Genomic DNA, 26,322 nt, shown 5'->3' with positions numbered 1-26,322 from the left:
GGTCTGTAAAACCAGGCGAAGTTCCAAAATACTTCTAAATGAAATTGCCGTAGGTGACAGAACAGCGAAAGAAGGCAAGACTGTAGGGCAAAGATTTGAATAAACTGGCTGGAAATGCATTGGAAAATCTATTTAAGCTGCTATAGCTGTGGATGAGGTTTCAATGAGGCATAAACATTCAAGTTACTGACAAAACCAACATGATTTGTGATCACTCAAAATAGTCTACTTGTCATGGTGCATTGCTTTTTTTTTTTTTTAGTAGTAAGTTGCTCTCTCTTCTTTAAAATTTTTTCTTTTTAGTATTCAGGAAGTGAAAGCATTTAAGAAAACATTCAAATTCTGAGAATACATGTAAGTGAAATATTTAATGTCTGTCATTCATAAAAGTTACATCATTTACATAGGGTTCATTTGTATATAATAAAAATTTCATCATAATGAAAAATTTTCTGGAAATTATATGTTAGTTTGTTTAACATATGCTTTGGATATACAGCTAAATAGGAATAGCTAAAAATTTATTCTTCAAATATTCCCTTTAACAATTAAAAAAACCTCATTCCTAAATATTTGTCTGTCTTTCCATTTGCTTTTTTGTTTGTAATAGTCATATGTAACTTGAACTATGCAAAGATTGGATCTTTTTATAGTTCAGAATATATTTGTATACTTCAATAAATTTGTTCATTGCATAGCAAACATGTAAACTCACATAGGATCTATAAATTTTACCCTAGTAATCTAAAAAAGTTGCTGAAATTTTACACAATAGTTTATTCTAAGATTTATTTTGTTGTAATTTGGGTTCACTTTATTTTTTATTTGTAATACATGTGGCAATTGAATACAACAAATGAAAATAAGTCATGAAAAGGTAAAAACCAAGTAATTTTATCCTAGATTACCAGAATTTAATCTCATTATGCTGTTTGTATTTTTTCATTAGTATAACAAGTTGTAAATGTACTGTGCTGCCTCTTTAAGTGTTCAAAATTAATTTCAACAGCGTGTGTTTAACATAAAGTTAACTATGTTTGCATCAAATAAATGTTTATTAATGAAAGCTATTTATCATACAAGAAACAGCAAAGATAAGTCATCATACAGAGGTGTACACTAGAGGTGACATATGTAAAAGTGCATGCAGAGATTTCTGTTTAAAAAGGAAGTAATAAACAATAATACTAAAATTACTGGGGTTTGATCCCTATACTCTTAAATGGGTGATAGCTTTTCTTTGAATTTACAGTTGGAAAATGCCATTAACAGGACTAATACACATTAGCAAGCAGGTGAAATGAATGTTTTGGACTTTATTTTACAACTATTTGTGCTTGACAAATGTGTGAAATTTTTTTCAATAATAATTTTTTTCAAATATGGGGTGGGCATATTACTGCCAGGTTGCTCTGGTTTTGTACATGGTTTATCTAATTTTGTTTAAACCACATAATGTCAGGCCTTCAGTTGTGTTAGACACCATAAAGAACACAAGTTTCGTTAACATTCAGTAAATGACATTTAAGTCTCTCTCTCTCTCTCTCTCTTTTTTTTTTTTTTTTTGGCTCAATAAATTTTTTAATGTATGATTATCATAACCTAATAGTGTCTTTGTCTTCACTGCAGTGGATTTCCGATCAAACTTTTCCCCTTCTTTTAATACTTTAGGGAATTTTCAAACGTCGGGATGTTTGGCTGTAATGCCCCAAGATTTGTTCTCCCTGAAAAAAATCATAGTGACAATTTATTAACTACAGAGCAACTTGGCTTTTAGGGGTCTGCAATTTCTATTTAGATTTACAAATATCCATTTGTGCTCAATAGACCTAACATGAAATCTTAATCATATTTAAGGTTTCTTTCCATGCAATTACTTTATATGCTAGTTAGCCTTTTTATTCTAAAAATTGGACTGAGTCAAATCAATGGGGCATTACTTTTGTTATAAGCAAATATATTCAAAGGTATTTCTAGGTTGAATTACATTGCATGTGCAACAATGTGTAACATTTCATATGAATCAGAAGTTTGGAAATCTAAAAACTATTTGTATGTTTAAATATTTCTAAAAATTTTGTATTACCATTTGAATAGCTTTTATATAGGATGCTGGAACACACTAGTACGGTTAAAACTTAAATAAAACTGATGGGAAAGAAAACTCCTTAGATTCAAAATGGTTTATTCACACAAATTTAATAGGATATATCACAATTGTTTGGTCCATAAATATTTAGGGGAAATAGTTTCTATACAATGCATTTATCAATAAACAAAGAAACATGGACAATTTTGCTAGACCACTTACTGTACTATAAACACGAAGCTCAATATATAAGATTATTGAATTTATCAACTATATTTGAAAGAGTGCACAACTGCTTTCTATGACATGTTTGTCCTCTCTAACAGGATACACCATAAAAAGAGTTTCAGAAATAAGAGGTAAAACAGTACAAAACTAGTGAGGTGTCAAAAGGGCTTAAAACAGTTAATTTAACAAACAACACATATATCCTGATTTTTCACAAACTTACTTCCAAGTTATATCATAAGGCACATAGGAGAACTGAGTTATAATTAGTCTACTTAATAAAGTAGATCTGTAGTACCATATATTGTTCTGTCAAAGAACAAAATTTATAAGTGTCAATATTTTACCTGTAAAAGTGTATTAATAAGATCTCAGCCTTACCAAGGTTGTTTGGTCTGGTTAGTGGTAAATGCCCAAAATGTAATAGAAATATGAAAAGTCAAGATTTAAGCTCCATATAAGATGATAACCATACTTGCTAAATATATAATGGCAATCACACCTTTCTTCTGTTACAGTGTTAACTTATCTTCCATCATCTTTTTTTAAAAAATAAGCTACTTTCTGTGCTAATTTTCTAAAGACCCTGAGCAAAAGTTACAATAATGCACTTTAATGTGGGCAGTGAACTGTCAATATGTAACCACACATTTATACAGCCAGAAGGACACCTTTAACATCTATTAAATAGCCACTTCGACCACCAAAGGAGATTTAAGGGGTCCAAAAAGTGGAGAATATGTGCAAAGTTATTCTTAACAATCCACTAAAGCAAGACATATATCTTGACTTCTTTTTTATTTTTTTTAGGAAATCCACAATCTAATTGGTATTTAACTACAACAGAAGCGTAATAGATGAACATTCACCACTGCCCAGACCATTAAGATTTTAGCTTAAATTAAAAGAAAAAAAATACTACTGTAAACTAGGAAATATATTCAGATCAGCATCCACAAGGCTTCTGAGTTTATCTACTTTAAGACTAATAACTTCAAATCTCTACTATCAGAAAAATTATTTTCAATACATAAGTCAACCTATGTCAAAATAAAATAAAACAAAACAAAAGCGATTGTTGGTATAAGTCTACCAGGCTGGGTATTTTAAACATTATTCATATAGAATGCCAGATACAATATCATGGTACAGCTGAAGCCAATTAATAGAGCTATTAATTAAATTATACTGATTTTTTTTACTTCTTAAAACATTATATTTTGCTTATTTCCATTTTCCCTGGGAAAAAAAGTAACTTAGAAAGAATGGTTTCCGAGCTATTGAATTTAGCTTTAGGAGGTTAAAATTATGGAATGTCAAAATCTATGCAGAATTTTCATGGATACACAGGGAACTTAAGTATTTTTCAAATGTTGAAAAACAAATAGTCAAGTAAAAAGCTTTTAGAGATGTACACCCCTAAAAGAAGGAAAAGTCACATTCCTGTAATAGATTTCTCACCTAATTAATCATTACTATTTTAAATGTCTGTAGTTAATGCTTTTATTTCATCATATTCCTCACTTGAATTAGCAGTTCAGCTAAGAAATAGAAACACTAAAAACAAGTTTTCAGTTTTAAGATTTAAAAAATGTAATGTTTTCAAAACTCCATAATCACACATACAATTGCAAGATTTAAAAAGTAACTAATTAATTATCTGGTTCTTTATTAACCTAATCGTTGAACTGGGAATATGATTATTTGCCCATAATAATACCACTCTTTTTTTTTTCTTCGAGATTCTGGAAATAAGTAACATACAATTTTAAGAGGCACTTATTAGAATTATTCAAAAACTCTCCTTACCAACTGAAAGACCTAATTAATATTTTTTTTTTAAAAATCCAAATACACTTTGTAGACAAAATATATTCACTTAAAGGAGACAATACTGTAAACTCATTTGCCAAGTGGCTGCAGATGCTACACACCAAGCTGTTATTTTTATTCCCCAATTATCTTGTGGGTTAGAAGAAAAAAAAAAGTCTTGTAAATAATAAAATAATAATAATTAGAATAATAATAAAAAGAAGAGGAAGAATTAAAAAAAAAAAAAAAAAACCAATGTTAGAAAAGGTTCGTTAAGGTAGTTTGTGAGGGGCTTCCGGATTCGTGGCTGTCCATGTTAGAGGTCACGGATGTCACTACAGTGATAGTGGGATTGGTCAGGTCTGTTAAAGTGGTCGCAGTGCCGGGTGGAGTGAGAGCTCCGCTGTCTGCTGAGGGCGGGGCCGGAAGCGACGTGCCATCAGCTTTATCAACACCCCCATTCTCCTGCCGCAAAAGGTTCCTTCTGAATTTGGCTCGTGCGTTTTGGAACCAAACCTGCAAACCAATCCCAATTGATTTCTTTACCGATGTTCATTTTTATATTTCTTTTCTTTCTCTCTTTTTCTTTTTCTTTCTTTTTTTTTTTTCTTTGATATATGTTTCTCCTTTTAAATATAATTGTTTGTTTTTCTTAGGAGGAAAGGGGCTTTTTTTCCTTTCTTTTAAAACATTCAAGTAACACTACGGATTTATTATCTCTCAAATGCACTTATTCCACCCTGTAGCATTAACGAGTGCCACTTGGAACAACTGATGCTTAAGCGGATATACCATGAAAATGAATACATGGTGATAAAGAGGGGGAAATACACGATGATTCCTCAACTGTTACAATAACTGTTGAGAAAGGGCAGGGCCATTGAAAGTATGGCAAAGTAAGAATCACTCATATGAAATGGACATTACTGAAACAGACTTCACGCCATTCGTGAGCCCAAAACACGGTGTATATTCTTCACACAGAAAAAACTCCCAGGGTCACAGACCTCAAACAGCCTGAAACTGTTTAGCAGAATTTAAAATGCCTGCTATTTGTCACCAAGAAGTGAGAGAAGATCACAGGTGACTTACAGCAACCTATTATAATTTCATTACTTATATGTTCTGACCATGATGAGTTTAGGAAATCAATTGGACAGCAGAACTAACTTCCAGTACTTTGTTTTTAATTATGGTTTGTTAAGGCAGGAAAATACTTGCTCCAATTGGTTGCTGAAACACTAACCATACTTTTGGCTTTTCAGGAGTGGAAAAAAGTTCCACCTGAATTTGGAAGGTGAGTGAGGCTGCCAAAAGTTTGCCGAGTTAACACAGTGCCAACAGGTCCCTCTCAAGTCTGTTCACTGAGCATAATATTAATGGAAATCTATAGAGCCACGGCCTGTGCAAATAACATCACTCACATTTGCACAGCAGTGAGTCAAGCTGTGCTGCCTTTGGAGGGCCCATCTCCACATACGTAGAGAGAATGTGGCTGTATTTAAAAAGACACTGGGTCTCTGTTTGGGAACCCTCCAGGAAGCCCCTGCAAAATCTCAGAACATCCTCTAGGGAGATAGCTAAGATAAACTAGTAAGAAGCAATACAGGAAATAGCTGCATCACTCCAACCAGGGAAGAGCACTATTTTTACTGGCAAGGGGAAGGGAAATGTATGCACAGTCAATGATGCACGTGTCTTACCTGCAAAACTCTTTTGGTCAGGCCTGTTTTCTGGGCAAGCTGCTTGAGGTCCTTGGCATCCGGATTGTGGTTGATGGCAAAGTAGGATTTCATGGTCCGGAGCTGGTGATGCTTGAAAGAGGTTCGCATGCGCTTGGTCTTCTGTGAGGGTGGATAAGGCTGCTGGTCCCGGTCCAAGTGGTCTGCCTCATTCTCATTACAACCTGTTGCAGTAACAGTGAACAAACAACTGCTCAGTGGAAATTCTTGCATTAGCTGACACGATGGCAGGCTGTAGGACACTGCTATGGTAATAAAGCAGCAGTGAAAAATGCTGTCAACCCAATTATGAGTAGTATCTAGACAAAAAGAAAGAAGATCATTGCTAAAGTAAGCTGAACTTGTCTGTTAATGCAGATACAACCAAAGTTTATGCAATAGAAAAATATTGGTTAAATTCTGTCTTTTGCTTAATGGTTGCTAGAAGAATTTGAGAATATGAACAAACCCTAAGTAGTAAAGTGGGAGTGAGAGAGACCTACGAGAGTGAAAAGAAGAAACCCTTTTCTAATATAGTTATTTGTACCAGCTTCCCATTGCCTGCACTCACAGTGTTTTAAGACTCTACCTTTTGTCTGTATTTCTGGAATGAGACACACTGTCTGAAGGTACTGCTTCTTGTCATGAGACGTAGAGAAACAAGTATTACCACTCTCTCAAGTCTGAAAGTTTCTGAGAGCCCGCCAACTAAGGAAGCATCTAGGTCAGTTCTAATGGTTAGCCTTTTCTCATATTCCTAGAACTCTCTCAGTCAGGAAAAAGTTAGAAAAGGCTGAAAAAGGAGGAGAAGTTAGAAATTTAAAATTTGTGAATTTATTACGTAAACATAAGAATATTATTTGTTTCAGCTTTTAGCTATGACTGGTTAACGCGGAGCTATACCAGAAAGAAAATATTTTTCCCCTGGAGTGATTTTAATAAATATTTCTGAAAGAGAATGAGCCCAGACTTCCCTTCACACGGTTCATGCCTGAAGCGCTCCCCACAGCTCACAGTTGAGAGACACTGATGGTGCTTATTTCTAGGCTCAGATCTTAGTCCCTTTTGCTCCAGATGTGTGTGAGTGGGATGTGAGCTGTGCCCCTGGCTGGCCTGGCAGAGAGAGGGCGGCATTTTCTCTCCCCTTACAAAGACTTTCTTAGCACCAAGGGCAAAACAACCCAGTCTTTGAAACCAGCCAGAAAGTCATTATCCCCAGGATGTAAAGCTGCACATTTAAAGGGTCATTTCCAAGAATCTACTGGCTCTGCATAGGAAATACAATTGTAAAATGAAAACATTTTGTGAAATATTTACACAACCAACTTCAGCCAACTTCACACATTAAAGTGCATGGCAATTTTTTTTCTTTAAATTCTTCCTTCAGATAGTTATATAAATTTAGATCTAATCATCCTGCCTTGTACTGCTTTATAATAGAAAATCTAAAACCAACCTGATCATGTCATTCCAGGGAGAAAGAAACCTGAATCTTAAAAAAGGGAGGCATCCCTTAATATTAGCTCTTCCAATCTGCTTAATAAAATGTTATCTGCCTGGTAGGCTCTGTTTATAATAACTTTTTAAAAACTATTCAGCAAATCAGCATATTTACAGAAATACAGAAGTTTTGTAGTCATCAACCAAGAAGTCAGACACATATAAAACTCACTTAATAAGAAATTCCTCCTAATGTGATAAGACTAGATACAAACAAATGTCTAGTAAGTAGGAGGACACACTTGGCAAAAGAACAGGTGAGTCCATTGAGGGAAATGACTCTACCATATTCACCTTTGGACTGATTCCCTGAGTCAAACACAGGGGCAGGAGCTCAAGAAGCATTCAATCAAGACGTTGGGCCCTTTGTTCATCAGTAAATTACAAGTGGGTATTAATGCAAAATTAAATCAACTTGAAGTAGAATCCAAGTCAGATATACACATTTGAATGTAAAACATAGGCTTATTAAACTCCACCAGAAAGGGTACCATATGTCCAGAGATAACAGAAAGAGTATGCATTACATTTTATCCCATTTTGGCCCAGTGGGGATATGTCAAGTTCAAATATTCGACAGAATTGCAGTTTCATATCCTCAAATGGATGAAACAGCATCTCTATGACCTACTATCAAACTATACTTATCTCCAGTAAACTGAGCCATATTTCATAACCAGATTATAAATATACCCACAAAAAAATAGTCAAAGAGGCACACGTTAGTCATCGGAGGGTTCTTCAAGTAAGATTTCTTTCCTATCATATGTAACATGTAACCTTTCCTGAACAACACATCAAATTGAATTTTACACTTGGGACCGAAGACTTGGTGTTTAAATAATGCCCTTGGCCATCTTTCCCCCACTCCACACCAGGGTAATATATAGAAATGAATATGATTCCCAACATGACTATATAATCATTAGTTCCTAAAATGAAATTTATGAAAAATAATTATAGTAAGATTTGATGAAATTTCTTCCCTGAAAACACATTCTATATCCATTATTGCTGATTAAAAACTCAGCAGAGCCTTTTAATGTGTTTTAAATACAGTTATAGGCCCCATTTCCACACAAAATACATAATCCAATGTGTAAGGAGATAGCTTGTTGGGTCTTTATTAAACAGATATTACTATATATGATTTTCCTGTGATGCATTATCTCATATTATGCAACTTAATCGAGAAACCTATTTCTTCTACAGAGTAACAGTGCATTATCTGATATTATTTATGTTTAACTACACATGCATTATATAACTTGCAAATGACTGTTTCTCCAAGGCCTGTTTCTATAGCTGTAGGGGATTTCCCCACTCCCCGAATTATGAGATGAAATGATAACTCTTAAAACTGTCTTAAATATCTACCTGTAAGTTCACATATAGTATTACAAAGTTAATGAGAAGATCTAAGTATTTTATTTCCAGTCACTTACGTGATGGTCACCCATCCTAAAGTGAGTGTCTGCTGTGAAGGTATGTAACCTTCTGAGAATTAACTGATCCCTGGAAGACCACTAGGGGTCAGTGCCAGGCTAATTTAACCACCAGGAACCTTAAAAGTTTGGATAGGAAGAAAGGACTTAAGGAAAGGATATTTTGAGAAGTGGCCAAAGTTTAATCTCTCAATTAATGTTTAAATTACACAAATAAGAGCTCCCTATCCTAAACTAAATCTTCTTCTCATCCCTAGAGGGCTTTATTTCAAGTTACCATTTCAGGTAAACTTTCTATGTCTCTTTCTAAAATATTTGCCTGATTAATTTGCACAGAGGTATAAACAAAACTAGGGACTTTCTCATTAAAAGGCATTTGCCCTATGTCAGGCACTAGCTGGCCTTTGCCAAGTTTCACATCTTCTCTGAGATTCTTTGAATCACAAACATGTTTTCTGCACATTTTGAAAACATATTATTATGTAAATTATACTTAGTTTAGTATCAGTCTTACCCTTTATGAGACTTGTTTACATTTAATGTTTACATTTAATGAGAGATGGCAAGATAAAATCCAAAGAAGGCTAAAACAATGAGTTAAAACTGGATTTATTTTATTTTTTTACATTTTAACACGTGTTTAATTTGCTGAAGGGTTTCTTTCCCTAGTTTTGTAACAAAGTGGCATCAGATTCACAAGCACTGTTTTAAATGATGGTCTGATTTCTGGTCAGGAATCTTCAAACCAATTCCCATAGATAATTTTAACCTAATCTTTAACATATATATAATATTTACTAGTATCTCTGGGAAAAGTCCAGAAAGGATGGAGTAGATGTTAACTAAGAGGCATCCAGTTTATAGTGATGCAAGGTACAAACTCTTCGGGCTAAGGGGGCCTCAGCAATTTTTCCCTCCTTTGGGAGCAAGACAAAAGTGACCTTCTCCACAACAACTTGTAGCAGCATTAATTTGCAAACTAAAGACCTAAGGGGCTCCAAGGGATTCTTTTATTCTTCTTAAAAATAAATTTGTACACTCTAGTTATTTTCAGAGAAGTAAAATAATCTAAATGCTACTGTTCTTAAAGTTCCTTGGATCTAACATGAAGTAAGATCCAAGGCAAAATCAAATTTAGCTAATTAGATTAAATAAAGAATAAAAAAGTCAGGCTTGCCTACTGTTTGGCTAGAAATCTTCACCCTTCTGGACTTTATCTGGGCTGAGAGATCCCTTCTTTCCAAAAAAATCTCACTAGTTGTGTATGAGTGGCACTCTCGCGCTCTCTCTCTCTCTCTCACTCTCTCTCTTTCCCCCTCTCATTAGGGCATTAGGGCCTTGGTGAGTGGCTTGAGATTCCAATGTCATCTTCTATTAATAAAGAACAATTAGTGCCCTGCCTGCCCTGCCCTGGGGACCACGCATCAAAGAAGATGAAGTAAGCATGCTGGGCAAAGTGGCCCCTAACCAAATCTCCCGCCCCAGCACAGCAGGGGCCAGTGTGAGGGCACGGCCACTACTGAGGGTTGCCAAAACCTGGGGCTTCACCCGCTGCCCTCATACAGATTGACCGACCCTGGTGAGATTTGCAGTGAGCCGGCAGGTCCTTTTCTTTTCATCCGGCAACCCTGGTATGAACCCCCTAGGGACAAGTGCTGCCGCACAGTGTTCCCCATTGCTCCCCATTGCTCCCCATTCTCCCTGCAAGGCCACCTGCTGTGCTTGCCCATAAAGGATTCTCCTCTTCTGTTAGATCAGGCGGTAGAGAACCCCAGGAGAGAGCCTAACAGAGGTCTGAGAGAGCAACCACTCATCCCGTGTGGGTTCTCCTGAAAACTCTAAACTCAGAGCAGGACCCTTAGCTCCACATTCACACTGGCTGTGTGATCTTGGGCAAATCACTTAACTGGCTGGACACTGTTCTTTACCTTGACTAGCAATATCAGGCACCATACCAGGCTCTGCGAACTGGAAGAGAAAAACAGGCAAAATCCTGTGCTCTGGGGTGCCCATGCGTGGATCTGGGGGCATTCGGAGTAATAGAGTGGGGTTGCCATAATAAGGTCCTCAACGTTCCTTCCAACAGAATGGTCTCCCCTGTCCTGAGCATCAGTCTGCTGAGATTCTCAGCCAGGTCTGGGCCAGGGCACTGAAAGCCAAAGCAGTTAAGTTCCTTAGGCTCCCCAAAAGTTAGCCAGGCCTTTCTAATACCTCTTTTTTCCAGTGATTGGGACTCACAAAAAGAGCTTCTGTTCTGCTCAGAGTTAGAGTATCATCTGCAGAGTGGATCACCATCCTCACCTGGAGGAGGGGAAATGGGGGCCCACTACCAACAATGGGAAACTGATGCATGTGAGATTGACACATGATAGGCGTGTCCCCCAAAGCAAGGAAGAATGTGTTCTTGACTTGTTGCCTGCCGGTTGTTTTTAATGAAGAGAGAAAGTGATTGAATATAAATGAATGGTCTGAGATACCGTTAAGCTTCCTCAGGGGGCCCGACCTGAAGGTTCTTTCAGTTGGCTAGGGGTCTGGATGTCTGGATGGTCTATCACACAGGGAATGAGACGGCTGGATGAATATCCTGACTTAGGAAAGACACAGGCTAGCTCAGCTGTGGAGAGTGATTCCCACCCCTACAACTGCTTTTTGCCAAGATCAGGGATTAGGTTTTTCAACACTCTTGCCAACCATGTTCCTGATTAACTTTGGGCTGGTGACCACAGCCTCTGACCCCTCTAGACAGACTGGGGTTGGGCTCTGAAGACTTTTTTTTTTCTTCAGTATTTAGGAAACCTCCTCCAGGATCTATAATTTGGCCTCCACAAAGAAATTGCCCTGGGGCTGTTTTGCTCCAACTGAGAGCCAGAAACTAATGGGCTCATTAACTAACAGGCAACAACGATTTGGCTCTGCCTGTTTGGGGGAAATCACTACAGCCCCATAGTTATGGATGTATTTTTTGCCACAACCTAAATAAAGTGTTGCCTCTCCCTCCCCTCCCTCCTCCTCCTCCTCCCTCTCTCCCTTCCTTCAGAGTGACAGGGGGTTGTGGTGAGAACAGAGGCATCGGGCAAAACACTCTTGCAGCAAGACTTTGGACGGGGAAGGAGCTCTATGAAATTTCCTCAGGGAGGCCGGGGCTGCGCCGGGGGTGAGGATAGGGGGCACACCTGAGTTGTAATTGACGATGTCTACTCCCAGCGCTGGGCTCTTCCGCTTCCGGGGCCGCCCCTTCTGCACGGTGCCGGTACCATTGAAGTAAGGCAGGGCCAGGCCGCCGCTCTTGGCCGCCAGTTCCGTGTAGCTCAGCTGCGGTGGATACTCTCCTTGCAAGAGGGTCTCGAAGTGGGCGCGGCAGTACACCAGGCTGTCCTTCATGCCGAAATGGTCGCCCGTGGTCAGAGTCTTGTTGCAAGTGGAGCAGGTGAAGCAGCTCAGGTGGTAGACTGAGTCTCGGGCGCGCATGACCATCTCCGAGGCGGAAATGCCAAGGTGGCAGCGGGCACATCTCTGCACAGAGAACCTTCTGGAAGGAAACAGTTGAGTCAGGGTGCTAGTTGAAGCAAGGCAAAGCCATCTCCCACCCGCGACACCTGGGCTTGGTCTGCAGTGGCCTCAGACTGGGACCTGGGAGGGTTCCAGGAGGACAGGACAGTGGGCATTAATTTTATTTGCCCATCGACCTTTTCTGATAAACCAAGACAAAGGATCCTTACATTAAAGTCAGAAGAATCGGGCAACTAAGTCTTAGTTTTCTTCTCTGTAAAGTGAACATTAAAACAAATTTTTTAAAAAATTTTAAAAAGCAAACCACTAGTTAGAACGATCTAACAGTACTAGAATATTAAATTGCCATGCCAAGTAAAAACAGTTAATCAATTACAAAATATTCTATGAATGAAGGAAGATATAATTATTCCTGGATGTGCGAGTGTGCGGGAAAACATGCCGACACAGTCCTGGAAAATGACGATTTTGTAGAGGAAAGGTTATTTTTTTTTAACCACTTATCTTGTTTGGGCTGAGAGCGGAGCTAGGTCATCTGCACATAGTTCTGTCTTTCCCAATCCAGAAATATAACTGAGAAGAATCAATAAAGACGCCTGCTGCTGACTTTTCTCTCCAATCTGGCGGACATGGTTGTAACTAGCGATAAAAGGAACTCGGAACCGAGTGGCTTGGGTTTTGGCAATGGCATTTATTCCTTTTCATAGTCATTTACAGAGTCTCCTGCCACCTGCGAAAACCTAACAGTCTGTTGCTGCTGCCCGAGCCACTAGTTCAGTTTCAAGGCGCAGAACTTGCCCAATTCGTAGCAAGCGGAAAACAAAAACCCAGTCAAGTCTCAGTCGACGGAGACCACGTCCATTTACTCTTCCCCAGATTTCCCGAAGTTCCTCCAGCCAAGCTGAGAAGTGATGGGAGCGCGTGGTATTCGCTGATAAAGCTCTAGACCTTGAATGTCCCTCCCACCCACCCTCACCGTCGGTCAGGGAGATTGCAGCTTGAAGGCATATGCAGTGGGTTTCCCTGGTCTCCGAAATGATAACCGCACCCAGAATGGGGCAAAAGGTGGGAGACGGAGAGGGGATTCTGGGCTCAGGCAGATAACCCCGCCAGGTGTACTTGGGCGGGCGTAAGAAGTCGGGGTGTAGGGGAGTACCTGTAGTAATCCTCCTTGCAGTAAATGCTACCGTCCTTGGCAAAGCAGGTGAGCTCGGACTCGAGGGCCAGCTTACATTCACAGCACTTCAGGCATCTCAGATGCCACTGTTTGTCCACAGCCAGCAGGTAGTACCTGTCCGAGATCTTGCCCCCGCAGCCGGCGCACAGGGCAGGCTTCTCCGGGCTAAGCGGGGGCATGCCCTGCAAAGAAAGCACACCGCAAGGCTGAGGAGGGCGCGCGGTGTCGCCGCACGACGCGGGGTTCTCCCCCAGGAAGACAGAGCCCAGGGCGTGCAGGGAGCGCGGCAGGGGCCAGGGTCCACTGCACAAATGCAAAAGTCGGGGAAAACATTTGTGATTTCTCTCTTTGCGGCTCGCTCGCTTTCTTCCGTATCCGCCTAAACCGGCATTCGCGTCCTCCCGGGACTATTAGCCTAAAGACATTCCGGCCATCAGAAGCCTCGCTTAAAAAGGACTGGGAGAATATTGACTATAGTTTGGGGGTCGTTTCCGAATTCAAATAAATACAAGCTAAAAATTGTGGCTTTCGACGCACACAAAATAAAACAACGGAAATGATTGGGGAGTGAAATGGAAATTTCAACGAGCACAGGTTATTTTAAACAAAAAAAATTACAGTTCGATTTGTCTAAATTCTTATAAGCAGCATTGAAATCAAAAGCAAAGGAGATTATTGGACCTGTGCTCATAACTTGGTCGACTTTGTTTTGATTGAGATATATTTGGCAGACCCTGCTGTTCCCTAATTTTCAGGACTATTGGTCCCGTTCCCAATAAGTGTGTAAAGTGGCTGTTCCGAAAGAGGGTCCGTTGTCCAGCCCGCTCTATACCGTCCCCTCTTTCCCTAGCATCAACAGGCATACAAACAAGACCTTTGTCTTGAAAATCTGTTTAGTGCCCAAGTTACGCTTCCCTTCTGGGTCCCACTGACCAGACTGAGGATGCCCCAGTGACCCCACCTTGAGGATCCCAGCCCCACTGGAAAATTTGGGTTTAGGTTGCTACTATTTGATTTAAACGTGATGACCAGAAAAAGGGAAAAGGAGTTAACCTCCGGACATTTCCCTCACGACTAGCAGAAATGGGTTGAACTTCCCCATGAAATTTCAGTGGGCCTGAAAAAGTAAAGTTTAGCCCTTTACTCTGACCAAGGGCCCTGGCACGGAATGAGTGTTACAAATATAGACACGTTCACCAGTTGGGATACTTGGCCGGACCCAAAACCCAGCTGACAGGGCTAGAGCAGTCTCCTGATTAGTTTGGGCTACAAGTCCTACTGTGGTACCAAAGGATCTACACAGCTATGTTTGGCTGAAATCATTTCCAGAGACTTCTGTAGTTTCCCCCGCTCCAGTTAGTAATCGGGAAAGGGAAGCACTTAGATAAGTAATTGGTTTTCTTTATTAGGAGGACATAACTTTATCATTATGGATAGTAGAAACGGTGGTAGTTGATTAGCTTGTTTAAGGGTTGGTTATAAAGTTCATGCGTTTCGACTGGGTGCCGCGCTCCTCCGTATGTTTTATTTGATTTCCCCCTACACATGACACCCGCCCGGTCCCGGCGCTAAACGTAGTGCTGTCTCGTTAGAGGGACTGAGTCAGGATGCCAGAAACCCTGAGATTCTCTCAGTTAGGGGTCCCAAGACCTGAGCGTCTAGAGAACTGGAAATGACCCAGTCGCGTCCGAATCTGCTCCAAAGGTCCGGTCATCAGGGCCAGAGACTAAGGCCACCTGGGCTCCCGCTTGGCTCGGACGCCCGGGCAGCGCGCCGTCCTCTTATTGCTTGCCCCCAGCTTACTCTCGGAGCTGCGGATCCTCGCCGGGGAGACTCCCGCCCCGGAATCAAGGGAACCTTGAGGTCTGTAGAAGAGAACGCCACCTCCCCACTCCACCTCCTCCCAGCTCCTCTCCCTGCTCTTTCGGAATCAGCTGCGACAGAGGATAGCCAGCTAATGAAGACATTTCAATTCAGAAAAACGACGATTCTTAGCCCTGCAGACCTAGGTGGACGGGAGAAAACCCACCCGCCAGCCTCAAGCGGACGTCTCTACGACCCGCCGCCCCCGATCTCCTCCGGCCAGGGAGTCTGCTTGGCTTAACAGAGGGCGCAGGGGTGCCCGGCTACCGCCGCGGCGGAGCCCTTCCTTACCGCGTCGCGGCCGTTGAGCTGGGCGCCTTTGGCCAGACGGGCCTCAGTCTTGGATCTGCGCTCCATCTCCTCCATGATGCCTTGGATGTGGCCTCCGGAGATCCCGTGGAAGAGCATGGCTGGGGGGCGGAAAGGACACGAGTTGTCTTCTGCTCGGCACCCCACTATTTCCATATACACACGCCCGGGGCTTTCAGCTCATCCGAATGAGGGAGGCAAGGGACCCGAGAGGGCTGCGCTGTGGGAACGCAGAGAGGCTCGGGGATGGAGGGAAAGAGGGAGAGAGAAGAGGAGAAGAAAGAGACAGAGTGGAAATCGGTCTGCTTGGGGGGCCTGGGGGAAGCAAAAATAAGTGGGAAGAGTGGTGGGGGAAGCCTCAGCGGCTCCCTGAAGGAGATGTGCAGAAAACAAACAATTCGGGTGGAGGAGAAAAGAGGCGTAGAAGGCAAATCTTACTGCTCTGAGAGATCGAGTTACTAATGGGAAACAACTGCAGCGGGGGGAGGAAAACAAAATCTGGTGAAGAAAGAAAATAGTTTTGAACACAAAGAAAGAAAAAAAAGTGCTATTTTCAGCGTTCCCTGACTGCTTGCAAGTTCCCAGTTCCTGTAGGTTAGGTTGGGGACTGCTCCTGCCTGAGCTGCGTCCAATTTGTTAAGAGACTAAAGCCAGCCCATTTTTGATAATTTAGTAGGAGGAGTTCTCTCCCCGGAGCTGCCACGGATTTTTATTCAGACAACAAAGACCTGTCATACTCCTCTCAACCCCCTGGTGATGGGCAAGCAGGACAAACATTACAAAGGGGTGGGGGGATAGAGAGCGGGGAGGCAGGAGGAGGGGGCATTTACCTCCCCACAAAACACACACACACGCGCGCGCGCACACACACACACACATCCAAGAGTTCCCAGCAGTCATGTTTTAAAGGGGAAAAGGAGCTCTTGTCCCCGCCCTGGTGCAGGAGGCCTAGAGCCCGCCTATTTGATTCGAGTTCAAGATCAGACCTTGGCTCAGGACACACAGAATATCAACTTCAAACTTTGGGTTTGCTCCTTGTGGACTTTTTCATCCCCAGCCTGCAGGACTGTCACCAGAAATGCATAAATATTGCGCAGAAATGTAAGCACTTCACTGAAGTGGAGATAATGTTGGCTCCTCTCCTCCCCATCCCATCTTCCTCAATCCACTTTTAAAAGCAGCTGTCTGACAATGCAGGTCTTTGCCTCACCTCCTTGAGGGCTGGAGACCCTACTAGGTGCGGGCTTCATCCAAAGTGGAAAGGGCGTTTGGAGCGTCTACATTTCGCAGGGTTACTTTTGGCAAAACAATTTTCTTTGAGAAAAGCAGAGTGTATGGGACAGGGCATGGACTTGTACACATGGGTATGCAATTGAGCCTTGGCCATAGGGCGGCTTATTCTTTTCCCAGGTTCAGGTTTGAAGGAAGGCTGCCGGAGATTCTAATGTCTCATTTGAAACTTGCCAATATAGGAAGCGACTTGGGGCCTCCCGGGAGCTTGGCGCCTGCCCCGCAGGACTGGGCGCTAGCCCCATCGCGTGCTGCTCCCACTACCCTGGCAGGACAGTGGACTTGTAAAACTGGGCGCACCCGCACACTCAGAAGGGTGTGAAAGGGACTCTTTGCCTTGGAGGAGGGGAAGGTGAGAACGGACAAGCAGAATGGCAGACCTGCTCCTCACAAGAGGTGGGATTGTTCTGTCGCCCTCTGTTCCCGTTAGCGGCGGCCCCTCCCCGGCCCCATTAAAAAGTGTCCACAATACTCTTATATTGTCGATTCATTCAAACGGCCACAGGCCCCCTAGGGGCCCGAAGCACAGCGCTGCGGCAGCAACCAGCGTGGCTTTACCCAGGGAGGAGGACGCGCGGGCCGCTCTCTGCTCCTTTCGTCCGGGTCATCAGCCTGCGTTCCCCACTACTTCCCGCCGCCTTTCCCAGGACTGCGGTGCCTGTGTCCTGGCACATCCTAGACACCTCAGAAGAGCCGCCCAGCCGCAGACCCGCTTCCCTCCGCCCGGGGGAGCCCGACAGGGAACTGTGGCCAAAGCTAGAAAGACCATGGGAGAAAATCCAGGGAAAGAGGGAGGAAGGGAGGGAGAGAAGAAAGAAAGAAAAAAGGAAGGGAGAGGATGAGAAGAAGGGAAAGGAAGGAAGGCAGAAATAAAGCGAGGGAGGAAGCGGCCCCTGGTGCAGCAGCCTGACTTCCTGTCCCAAAGCGTTGCCTTCTGAGGCTGCTGGAGTGGCCTCTTCCATGAAACTCAAGACTCTACTGCTTCCCCTCCTTTTTTCTCAGGGTCAAAAATAATGTTATTTGCAGACTGGACGCAGTTTAGGTCCTCCGGGTGCCAGAATGCAGCTCATAAAACACAATTTCACACAAAAATGAAGCCAATCAAGTGAACTAAGCTGGAGACATCCCCCTCCTCCTTACTTTGGCAGCTATACCTGACAGCAGGGCTGCTATTTACTGTAAGTAATGTAATTAGCCCCTTTGGATGGGAATCAATGAGCTTTTCAAACCCACGTGCACACAAGAAGGGCCCTGAGGAGGGGCTGGGGGCAGCAGTCCTTTCAGAGACAGCAGGTCCTCTCACAAAGGGGCAGATTGCCTTCACACAAGTCAGAGGCTAAACTGACTCAGAGCTGGAGGAGGAGAGGGAGAAAGAGGAGGAGGAGTAGGAGGAGGAGGAGTCTCTGAGAAATCCCCTCAGTCAATTCACCCAAGGAAGCTCCAAGCAAAAAGTAAATACAGGACTTCAACTGACTTTGTCTAGTTTCTGTGCTAAACCCTCTCCCAATGCCCAAATGGGGGTATTTGAAATTAGTTTTGGTTCTTGTTGCATATTGCCCTTACTCAGCAAAATCAACAACAAAGAACGCAAGAATACCACTGTTTCCTTGCAAGAGATAAAACTTTGGAGACTGCATGCAGGGAAAGTTAAACAACTCCAGGAAAAAGCCAGAACTTTACAGTCTCCAGGGAAGCCAAACACAGAGGTTTTGTAAGCCCTCCAATCATCCATTCATTCTTCGATTCCACACGTATTTGTTAATCATCTAGATACAGGCAAGGCAGAACACCTTCTGCAATCAGTTTCCAAGTTGAATCCTAGCTATTGTTGCTCTTATAAAACTCAGGTTATAAGTTCCTGCATTCAGTGGCATTTGCTACTTCCTGTAAAGAAGCAAACTGCCAGGATTCTTCCTTCGCGGCAAATGCAGGAAGTCTGGAGAAAGCTGGGGGTGGGGTGGGGGTCTGCTGGAGTTTGGGAGGTCCTTGTTAGCTCTGCAGAAATAGGTCCCCATGGGTCCAGACCTGCCTCCTCTCATAGTTCCTAAGGAGGAAGCCCATGAAGAGTGGGAAGGAATGCCCTCAAATTGGGTGTGTGACCCTGGGTTTTCTACTTTTTGTCTTGGAGTCCCCAAGAGAGATTGCCTAAGAGCTCCCCGCTCCTCATTCTCAAAGGACGTTAAGCACTTTAAATAAAGAGAGCATCTTTGTACTCCTTTCACCTCTCCAGCAGAGGGGCTGAGGCCCAGTGGCTGGTGACCACAAAAAAAAAAAAAAAAAAAAAAAAAAAATCTAGTCTGAATGGCCCGCAAGTGTTCTATAAAAATTAGAGTGTTCATTTTTTCAGTTCCTGGGCTGCGCCACTTCCTCACTTGATGGGACAGGTGCATGTGGTTCTCTCTAACCTGCATCGGGGATAGGATCTTAAGTCTCCTCTAAATTCAGAGCTCTACCAGGAATAATGGGGCAGGTCCCTTGACCAACACTACTCTCCCTCACAATTGAGCACACGCAGTCCACTAAGCTTTCTTTCCTTTCTATTCTGACAGCACCCATCCCGCTACTGTTGCCACTTTTAGGAAAGTGGACAGCCAGACTATAGTGGAGCATAGTAGGTGGAACTGAGAGTTCGAGATCTCAGAATGTCTATGAAGGTCAAGAAGACTGCAGCGCCCTTGTCGCGGGCTCAGGTGGGTCTACCTGGGCAAAGAACCTGAGCCCAGTAGAACTCCCCAGGGGAGAGGAAAGGGAAATTAAACCCACAGGACAGTTAGGGTTGAGAGGGAAGAAGTAACCCGACAAACGTGCATCTTTTGAGAGCAAAGGTGACTTAAGGTCTCTTTCTACCTGAATTTTGGAGGCCATGATTCTGTGCCTCTAAGTTTGCCCTTTAAAGAAGGAGGTGTTACCTTTCCTCCAGACCGTGTTAAGCTGGTTAAGGAGCCCCTTTGGTTTGAAAGGCGAGACTCTTAAAACAGTATCCAGCTTCTGGCAGTGTCCTGAGCACCCCAAGGCTCAGTGAAACGTCAGCGTCATCCTGAGGCTCGGAACCATGCGTTCAGTGCCATGCCACCTGTCCCTGGATGCCCGGGCTGCGCTGGATGGAAGGTGAGAGGATTGCCAGGACACGCTGGGGCCTTTCTCCAGATAGTGGAGACTGAAATACTCTATGTGTAAAACTTCCCCCTACACCTGGGTGGGCAGATCTATACTGAGGCTGCTACACGGGCGCACTTCTGATTCAGTTCTACTAGAGGGGCCTCCCTCAAGACAAATGGAAGTGAGCCAAGCAGAGCTGGGACAGGCGGAGTTCGGCTGCCTGGAAAGGGGCACCCGAGGCCACGCTCCAGCTGCACACCCTTGCCAGTCTCTCGCTGGGCGGTAGTCCCCGGCCAAGGCCCTGCCCCTTCGCACGTTCTCTGCCTACCCTCACCCTTTGTGACAAAAAGCCTCTCGCCGACTTTTGCTTCCTTCAAACCTCTATCCTCTATAGCCCCGGGGCTCTTCTCCCCAAAGGGGCGTGCGCCAAGTTTAGAACACAGCGCTTCTGAAATCTGATGCTCTTTTACCTGAGATTTGTTGCGCCGCCTGCCCTCAGCTCCGCAGAAATAAAGGGAGAAGTCCCGCACTGCGTCCGCTGAGATCCGGCGCAGAAACTGCTGCGCTAGGTTAGGACTGAACAACAACAAAAGAATGTGGGTGAAGCCAGTTTCCAGTTAACCCCTACCCGGGTGAGAAACGGTGTCTTCTCGGCCCCCCTTCCATCCCTTCCAAGAAAGAGACATCCCCAGCAGCTCAGGGGAGGGTCGGGAGCGCGTCCCTTGAGCCACTGACTACTGGAGGATCAGTGGAACCAGGACCTCTGCCTGGCGCCCCGGACCCTGATCCTGAGGAAAGTCGAAGACAGTCAAAGAGAAAGGCAAAAAGAGGGAAACGAAGGTTTCAGGAATCCTATCAGGAGACTCTGAAAACGAATGTGTTTTTTTGAGCCTACGAAGCGCGGTTTAATTTTTAAGACAAACACACACTCCTCTTCGTTCAGCGAAGGCGCACACACACGCACACACACTTACATTACATACGCACTGGCCCAAGGGGCAGAGAACATCGCAAGGAACCTGGCACATAACTCACCTGCCTCTAGAGTGGTACCGTTCAGCATTCTTGGAGGAAAAGGAGTGGATCACGCCGTAATGGTGGTTGCACTGGCAGAGAAAAGCCGCGCGTCAGCCGGGCGGTACTGCCCGGCTTCCCCAAGCACCTCCTCCCATCCGGTGGGGCGCGTCCAAACCGCTCCTCCCGCGGAGACCTCAGGTAGGGACTCGGCTTGGAGCAAAGCCGGACCTTCCTCTGGTAGGCTCCCAAGACGTCCCTGAAACTCCTGGCCGTCCGGGCGCACTCCGAGGACAGAAAACTACTCCGACTAAAACATCTCCATCAGGGTCTTACCTTGAGGTCCAGATGTCAGACGTTTCCCCCACTAGAACTCGGTTCTCGGCGAGGAAAGGCGGGAGGCGGCGGCCAGAGGTGCGGGTCAGTCCTCGAGTCTCGCTGAGGGTCCCTCTGTTAATCCAAATAAATAAATAAAGCGTTGGATGAAAATTAATTTCTCCCTTCTCTCTCTCCCCCACCCCGTTGGAGTTGATCTGATTCCCTCACCTCTGACCCTTAGCTCTCTCCACCTGTCTTTTATTTTCTGTTTATGCTTCCAAATCGGGAGGGGGAGGAAGAAGGGGTGGGCAGAGGGCACAGACGTGGGCCAGTGCCCAGAGAAACGCTCTGAGGCTGCGTTCAGCCCTTCCAGCCTCTCAATAATCAGAGGAGGTGTTAATGGAGGACTCGGCGGTAACTCAACCTCATAAAGCCCAGAGCATCTTGAGGCTGGGGCGCAGCAGGGGGGCTGGAGTCCCGCGGCGTGCCCTGGGCTCCCGGCCCCCCAGCCAGCTTTTGCCTCCCTGCAGCTTGTACCTAAAAGATGCTGCCGCCAGCTGGTGCCTGCATAGACGGTGGATGGGCGGTAGCTCCTGCGGGGAAACTAGGCTAAGCCATTGATTGTTCACCCACCGCGTCCCCGCCTTCCCCTCCCGGTCCCTCCTTCACTCTCCGCGCTCCCGGGCTGGGTATCAAGAACCCAACACTCTGGGGAGTATTCTGCGCTCGAAGTCGGCGTTTGCGGCGGGGTCAACAGGAGAGCCGGGGCATCTCTTCCTCCCGGGCCCCGGCTAGGGGATGGGGGTGGTGGTTAACCTTCCGGGAGAAAATCCGCACTTGGACCCGGGCAGGCAAGGGTTCGAGGGGATGCAGCCAGACCTGGGACGGGGTGGAGGCCACATTACCTTGTGTCAGGTTCCCGAGGGGCTGCGTTGCCCGGCGCGCAGTCAGGCAGCGGGAAAGTGGAGGGAGAACCGGGAAGCTGGGCCTTGGGCCAGTTATTTACCCATTCCCCCACCCGGTGCGCCCCTCACAGTCTGAGATGGGGAGGCGGGGGATTACAGCAAGGCTCCCACACGAGTGGGGAGGAGAATATGAGCAGTGAGATTGGCCGCTCCAAGATGCTGGTCCGGGTGATGGTGCCGCCCTGCCTACCCGCCCCTCCTCCACGTGCCACCATAGCTACTCCTTGGCGGTGCGTGGCTTGGGTCCAGGGCGCAGTGGGCGGGGTGGGGGGACGACCGCTTGCCTCCAAGCCGCTTGCGAAAACCGCGTGGGATTGAGGCTGCACGTGGGGCACGTGGGGGTGGACGCCGCCTCCACGCCTGCCCCACAAGCTCTGCCATATATTTTAGGGTCGGTAAGGAACAGACCAGAAGCTGGGAACCCGAGCTCCCTGGCTTTCTCTTTTCATCCCAAATTCAGGAATGTCGCTCGGAGTACCTCCTACAAGATCTCTCTTCCTACCCAAACATTTGGCTTCGCTAACTAGTCCCACCAGCCCGGTCAGTCCCACCAGTTTACCTTTCAATCTCCCCCACGCCTGACTTTCCTCGTTCCGCCCTGGCCTCCTTAGCTCTTTCTTCTAGAATATCCCCTATATCGGTCAGGTTTCGCAGCCAGGAAAAGACAGTCCTCCCGGGTTCATCTTCTATGCTCATCAGCGAGGCCATCGAATGCATGGACGGCGATACCCACCCAAAAACTCTTGGGTGCTTTCAACTCATCCCTGTCCAAAGCAACCGGGCTTAACCTCTTTGCGGTCCAATACCGTTTTAGGTATTTGGTAACGACATCCATTCTACACACACACACACACACACACACACACACACACACACACACACACGCAGGCGCACTCACACTGAAACGCGCACCGAAGCTCACACTTTTGAATACAAATTTCTGCTTGGAGGATGTGGTCGTTAAAGCTCTCCCAATTCCTCTAGCGTCCACGATTCCTTGGTTAACACTGTCTTTTATGCCTGCAGTGCCAGAAAGGAAAGCCACGTGAATCTGTGCGTTTTGTGTCATGAGCCCAACCTCGAAGCTGTTTATGGGGACAGAGGTCAACCCAGTGCCCTGGGCACCCCAGCACACATCAGAGCAGACAGAGGTCCAGGGTACGCTGGACATTCCAGGGATAGCTCAGTCTCTGGCTAAAGATAGTTACGGGTTCTTCCACAACCTATTTCTCAGAAATTAGGCTCTTCAGAGAGACTGGCGAAATAGGATGTAGACTTTCTCTCCCCTCCACCCCCGACTTAAATATCTTACTTTTTTAATGAGGGGAGGGGATAGTTTTGGCATCCAGGATTATGTCTTAATTTTTGCATGGTAGTGAAAAAATAGCACCGATTTTTCACTCCTCCACCATAGACATCCAATCCACAAACTCAAGCCATGGCTTGAATGTTAGAAAAGATGAAATGGCAGGTGTTAGCAAGGAGTGGAGGGCGAGGTTCCTTTTGCACTAGCCAGGGGCTGTGGGATCTCAAAGTGCTCATAGGAAGACAACATGCCAATTGCCATTTGTCTGGTAGTGAGCTCTCTTCCCCAGTCTTGCCTGGAGACAAATCTAAGATTCACAGATTTCTGACAGTGGAACCGTGTGTGTGGAACAGACTTTGCCAATGCCTTTGGAGAACGGGTGCTGCTCTGGAACAAAGACACGTGCCAGGCCCAAAGAGTGCCTCCACTTCTAAGGGCGCTGTTTCAAACACACCCTGTTTGGGAACCTTAAATTTTACTTGAAAAAATAAAAGCCCTTCTCTTCCCTGCTCTGTATAAACAGTGGGGGCAGTGCTGCTTCTTGAAGAGAGAGGAGTGTGCATCATGATCCACCTGCTGCGAGAATCAACGCTGCAGGGATCTGTCTTCACATCCCACCCTGATAACCTTCACAACAAGATTCCCGGTTTTCGTTGGGTCGTTTCACATACGAAACAACCTAAAAATCAATTTCCCTTGATTTATTGCACCCTGGGGCAGAAGGAGTCTCCAGAAACCTTGAAAGTGAAGCAGCACCAGAGTTGATTTAAACTCTAAAGTCTCTAAGTAAGTCTCTATTTCTTGGCATCCACATGTGTTTGTATATATACACCTAATAAGAAACCTGAATTTTACTTTACAATGTGCGAATACAATATAGCTTAAAGCTCTTACAGGAGACCCATTTATGTGGCCATATTGTATTTAATGTGGAAGCACCCGCCCCCGCTGCCACCCCTAACATGTTGTTCACATGCATCACTCTAGAACTACAGCAAACTTCAGCCCTCCTTCTGGATCCAGGAGCAGGGAAGACTATGAGCATCTCTCTTCCCTAGTCCCAGCCGCAGCCCCCCAGTGGCTCCTTTGCTGTTGTTGCCCTTAAGGCTTGAAGTTCTGCCAGGAAGAATTGCCGAGAAGAATTACAAACGTCCCACATAAGGGTCCTCCGTGATGAACATCCTTTCTTTTTCGGCCAGTTTCCTACTACAGGGAGAGCACTGGGAAGAGGCAAGAGCTGCCAAGAGGAAGGAGGCATCTTTCCACCTGCTAAGGGGCTTTCTCAGAACAGTCTTACCTCAGACCCCTTTTCAAAATGAACTTCCTTTGTTCGTTCCCCTATTCTCCAGGAAGACGACATTTTAGACTCTTCTGTCTTGGGGGGCTGCTAAAGAAACATTATCTATGCCCCACACAGAAAATGGCCTTGTTAATCTTCAAATCGAGCAGAAAACATGGAACTGTGGTTGCTTCTTGACCAAAAAATGGAAAGGAAACTGGCTCCCAGGAAGCCCTACGCTTTTCTGGAAAACTGCTTCAATGATCACAATGCTGATCACCTTCTCCTACTCCTCTCAAAGTAGTTTCCAGATAGGACAGTACCAGTCCACAGACACCACTCTTACCATCCTGCTGTTACCTCTCAGGGCTCATGGGCAGTGTTACTGAGGGCACCATGGTTAGAGCACCAGTAAAAGTAGGGCACAAAAAAAGGCAACAATTTGGGGAGACATTTTAATAGTTGACATTAAAAAAAAAGACATAATCAAGAGGAAAATTAGAACCTTATTGGGCTTCTTCTCGCTTATTTCACGGTTAAAAATGGCTTTTATTTTGAATTGAATGTGGGAGAAGGTACCAAAACATTTTGTTTGCTTAAGATTTCTAGAGCTGTTATTTGGGCCACAGGCAGAACCTGAGGCAGACCCCTGAGATGTCCAAGAACCTTTCAGATTCACTGAGGGAAGGCTGGGAGTCAGCTCTGGGCAAAGCCAGTCTTCCAAGTGGGCAGCAGCCTCATTTTTCTGAGCAGCTGCAACTGGTTAGGAAAGGGCTTCCTGGGGACTGCTATCCTCATAGGAAGCAGGGAAGGTGTGGAAAGAAGCTCATGTAAGCTCCTGACTCAGGCTGGAGACTGATGCCCACCGGCATCACCGCAGTGAATGAAAAGTGTACAGCTAATAAAATGTTCAAAGATAGGTTTGCCTAGGAAATGCCAAAAGAAATACAGGAGGAAAGGGTGGGGGACAAAAGAAAGGATGGTCTAAGTGACACATCTTCAGCTGCCTAACCCTCAAGTCAAAATGATTTAAAGTTTTTATTGAAAGAACAGATGGAAGATGAGAGCATTTCTTGATGCAGGGCGGCACTTCTTGGGCATTCATATGCTGCACGATATATTATATCAATCTCCATATAGCTCAAGATATAAATAAAATGAAGAATATATTAAAACTCTTCTATTTGCCAGCAACCTCCCTTGGATTGCTAACACTGAATGAGAAAACAGTAGGAGAACGGAGGCTAAGAAAAACCAAGAGCTACTAATGTGACCCGATTGCTACTATTTATTTAGTGGAACAGCCATTATTTTCTTTCTTCAACATATGTGTCTGATAATGAAGCAAAAAGAAAGGAAAATAACTATCAATGTGCCATTTCAGAAACACACAAACA

General features: G+C 44.7%; 1 protein-coding gene across 6 annotated transcripts; it reads right to left on the bottom strand.

Moving 5' to 3' along the window:
* Positions 1 to 349: 349 nt before the first annotated feature.
* LHX9 (LIM homeobox 9) lies at positions 350 to 22,471 on the bottom strand. Of its 6 annotated transcripts, none has more exons than XM_065539237.2 (8): positions 22,281 to 22,471; positions 21,394 to 21,507; positions 21,079 to 21,149; positions 15,637 to 15,755; positions 13,462 to 13,664; positions 11,969 to 12,324; positions 5,833 to 6,035; positions 350 to 1,724 (listed from the first exon to the last, which is right to left on the bottom strand). In XM_065539237.2, the coding sequence occupies exons 3-8, from the start codon at positions 21,104 to 21,106 to the stop codon at positions 1,668 to 1,670; spliced, it is 966 nt and encodes a 321-aa protein (XP_065395309.1). In that variant the 5' UTR covers positions 21,107 to 21,149; positions 21,394 to 21,507; positions 22,281 to 22,471; the 3' UTR covers positions 350 to 1,667. The 6 variants fall into 6 exon arrangements, with proteins under 6 accessions (XP_065395309.1, XP_073887914.1, XP_065395312.1 ...); XM_015447532.4 differs by lacking the exon at positions 350 to 1,724 and adding an exon at positions 4,254 to 4,645; XM_074031813.1 differs by lacking the exons at positions 21,394 to 21,507; positions 22,281 to 22,471 and having other exon boundaries at positions 21,079 to 21,154.
* Between the last annotated feature and the right edge of the window lie 3,851 nt (positions 22,472 to 26,322).

This window comes from Macaca fascicularis, chromosome 1 (assembly GCF_037993035.2).
Source record: "Macaca fascicularis isolate 582-1 chromosome 1, T2T-MFA8v1.1".
Lineage (NCBI taxonomy): Eukaryota > Metazoa > Chordata > Mammalia > Primates > Cercopithecidae > Macaca > Macaca fascicularis.
The sequence above is the reverse complement of the archived record's forward strand: the minus strand, read 5'-3'. Positions and strand labels throughout refer to the sequence as shown.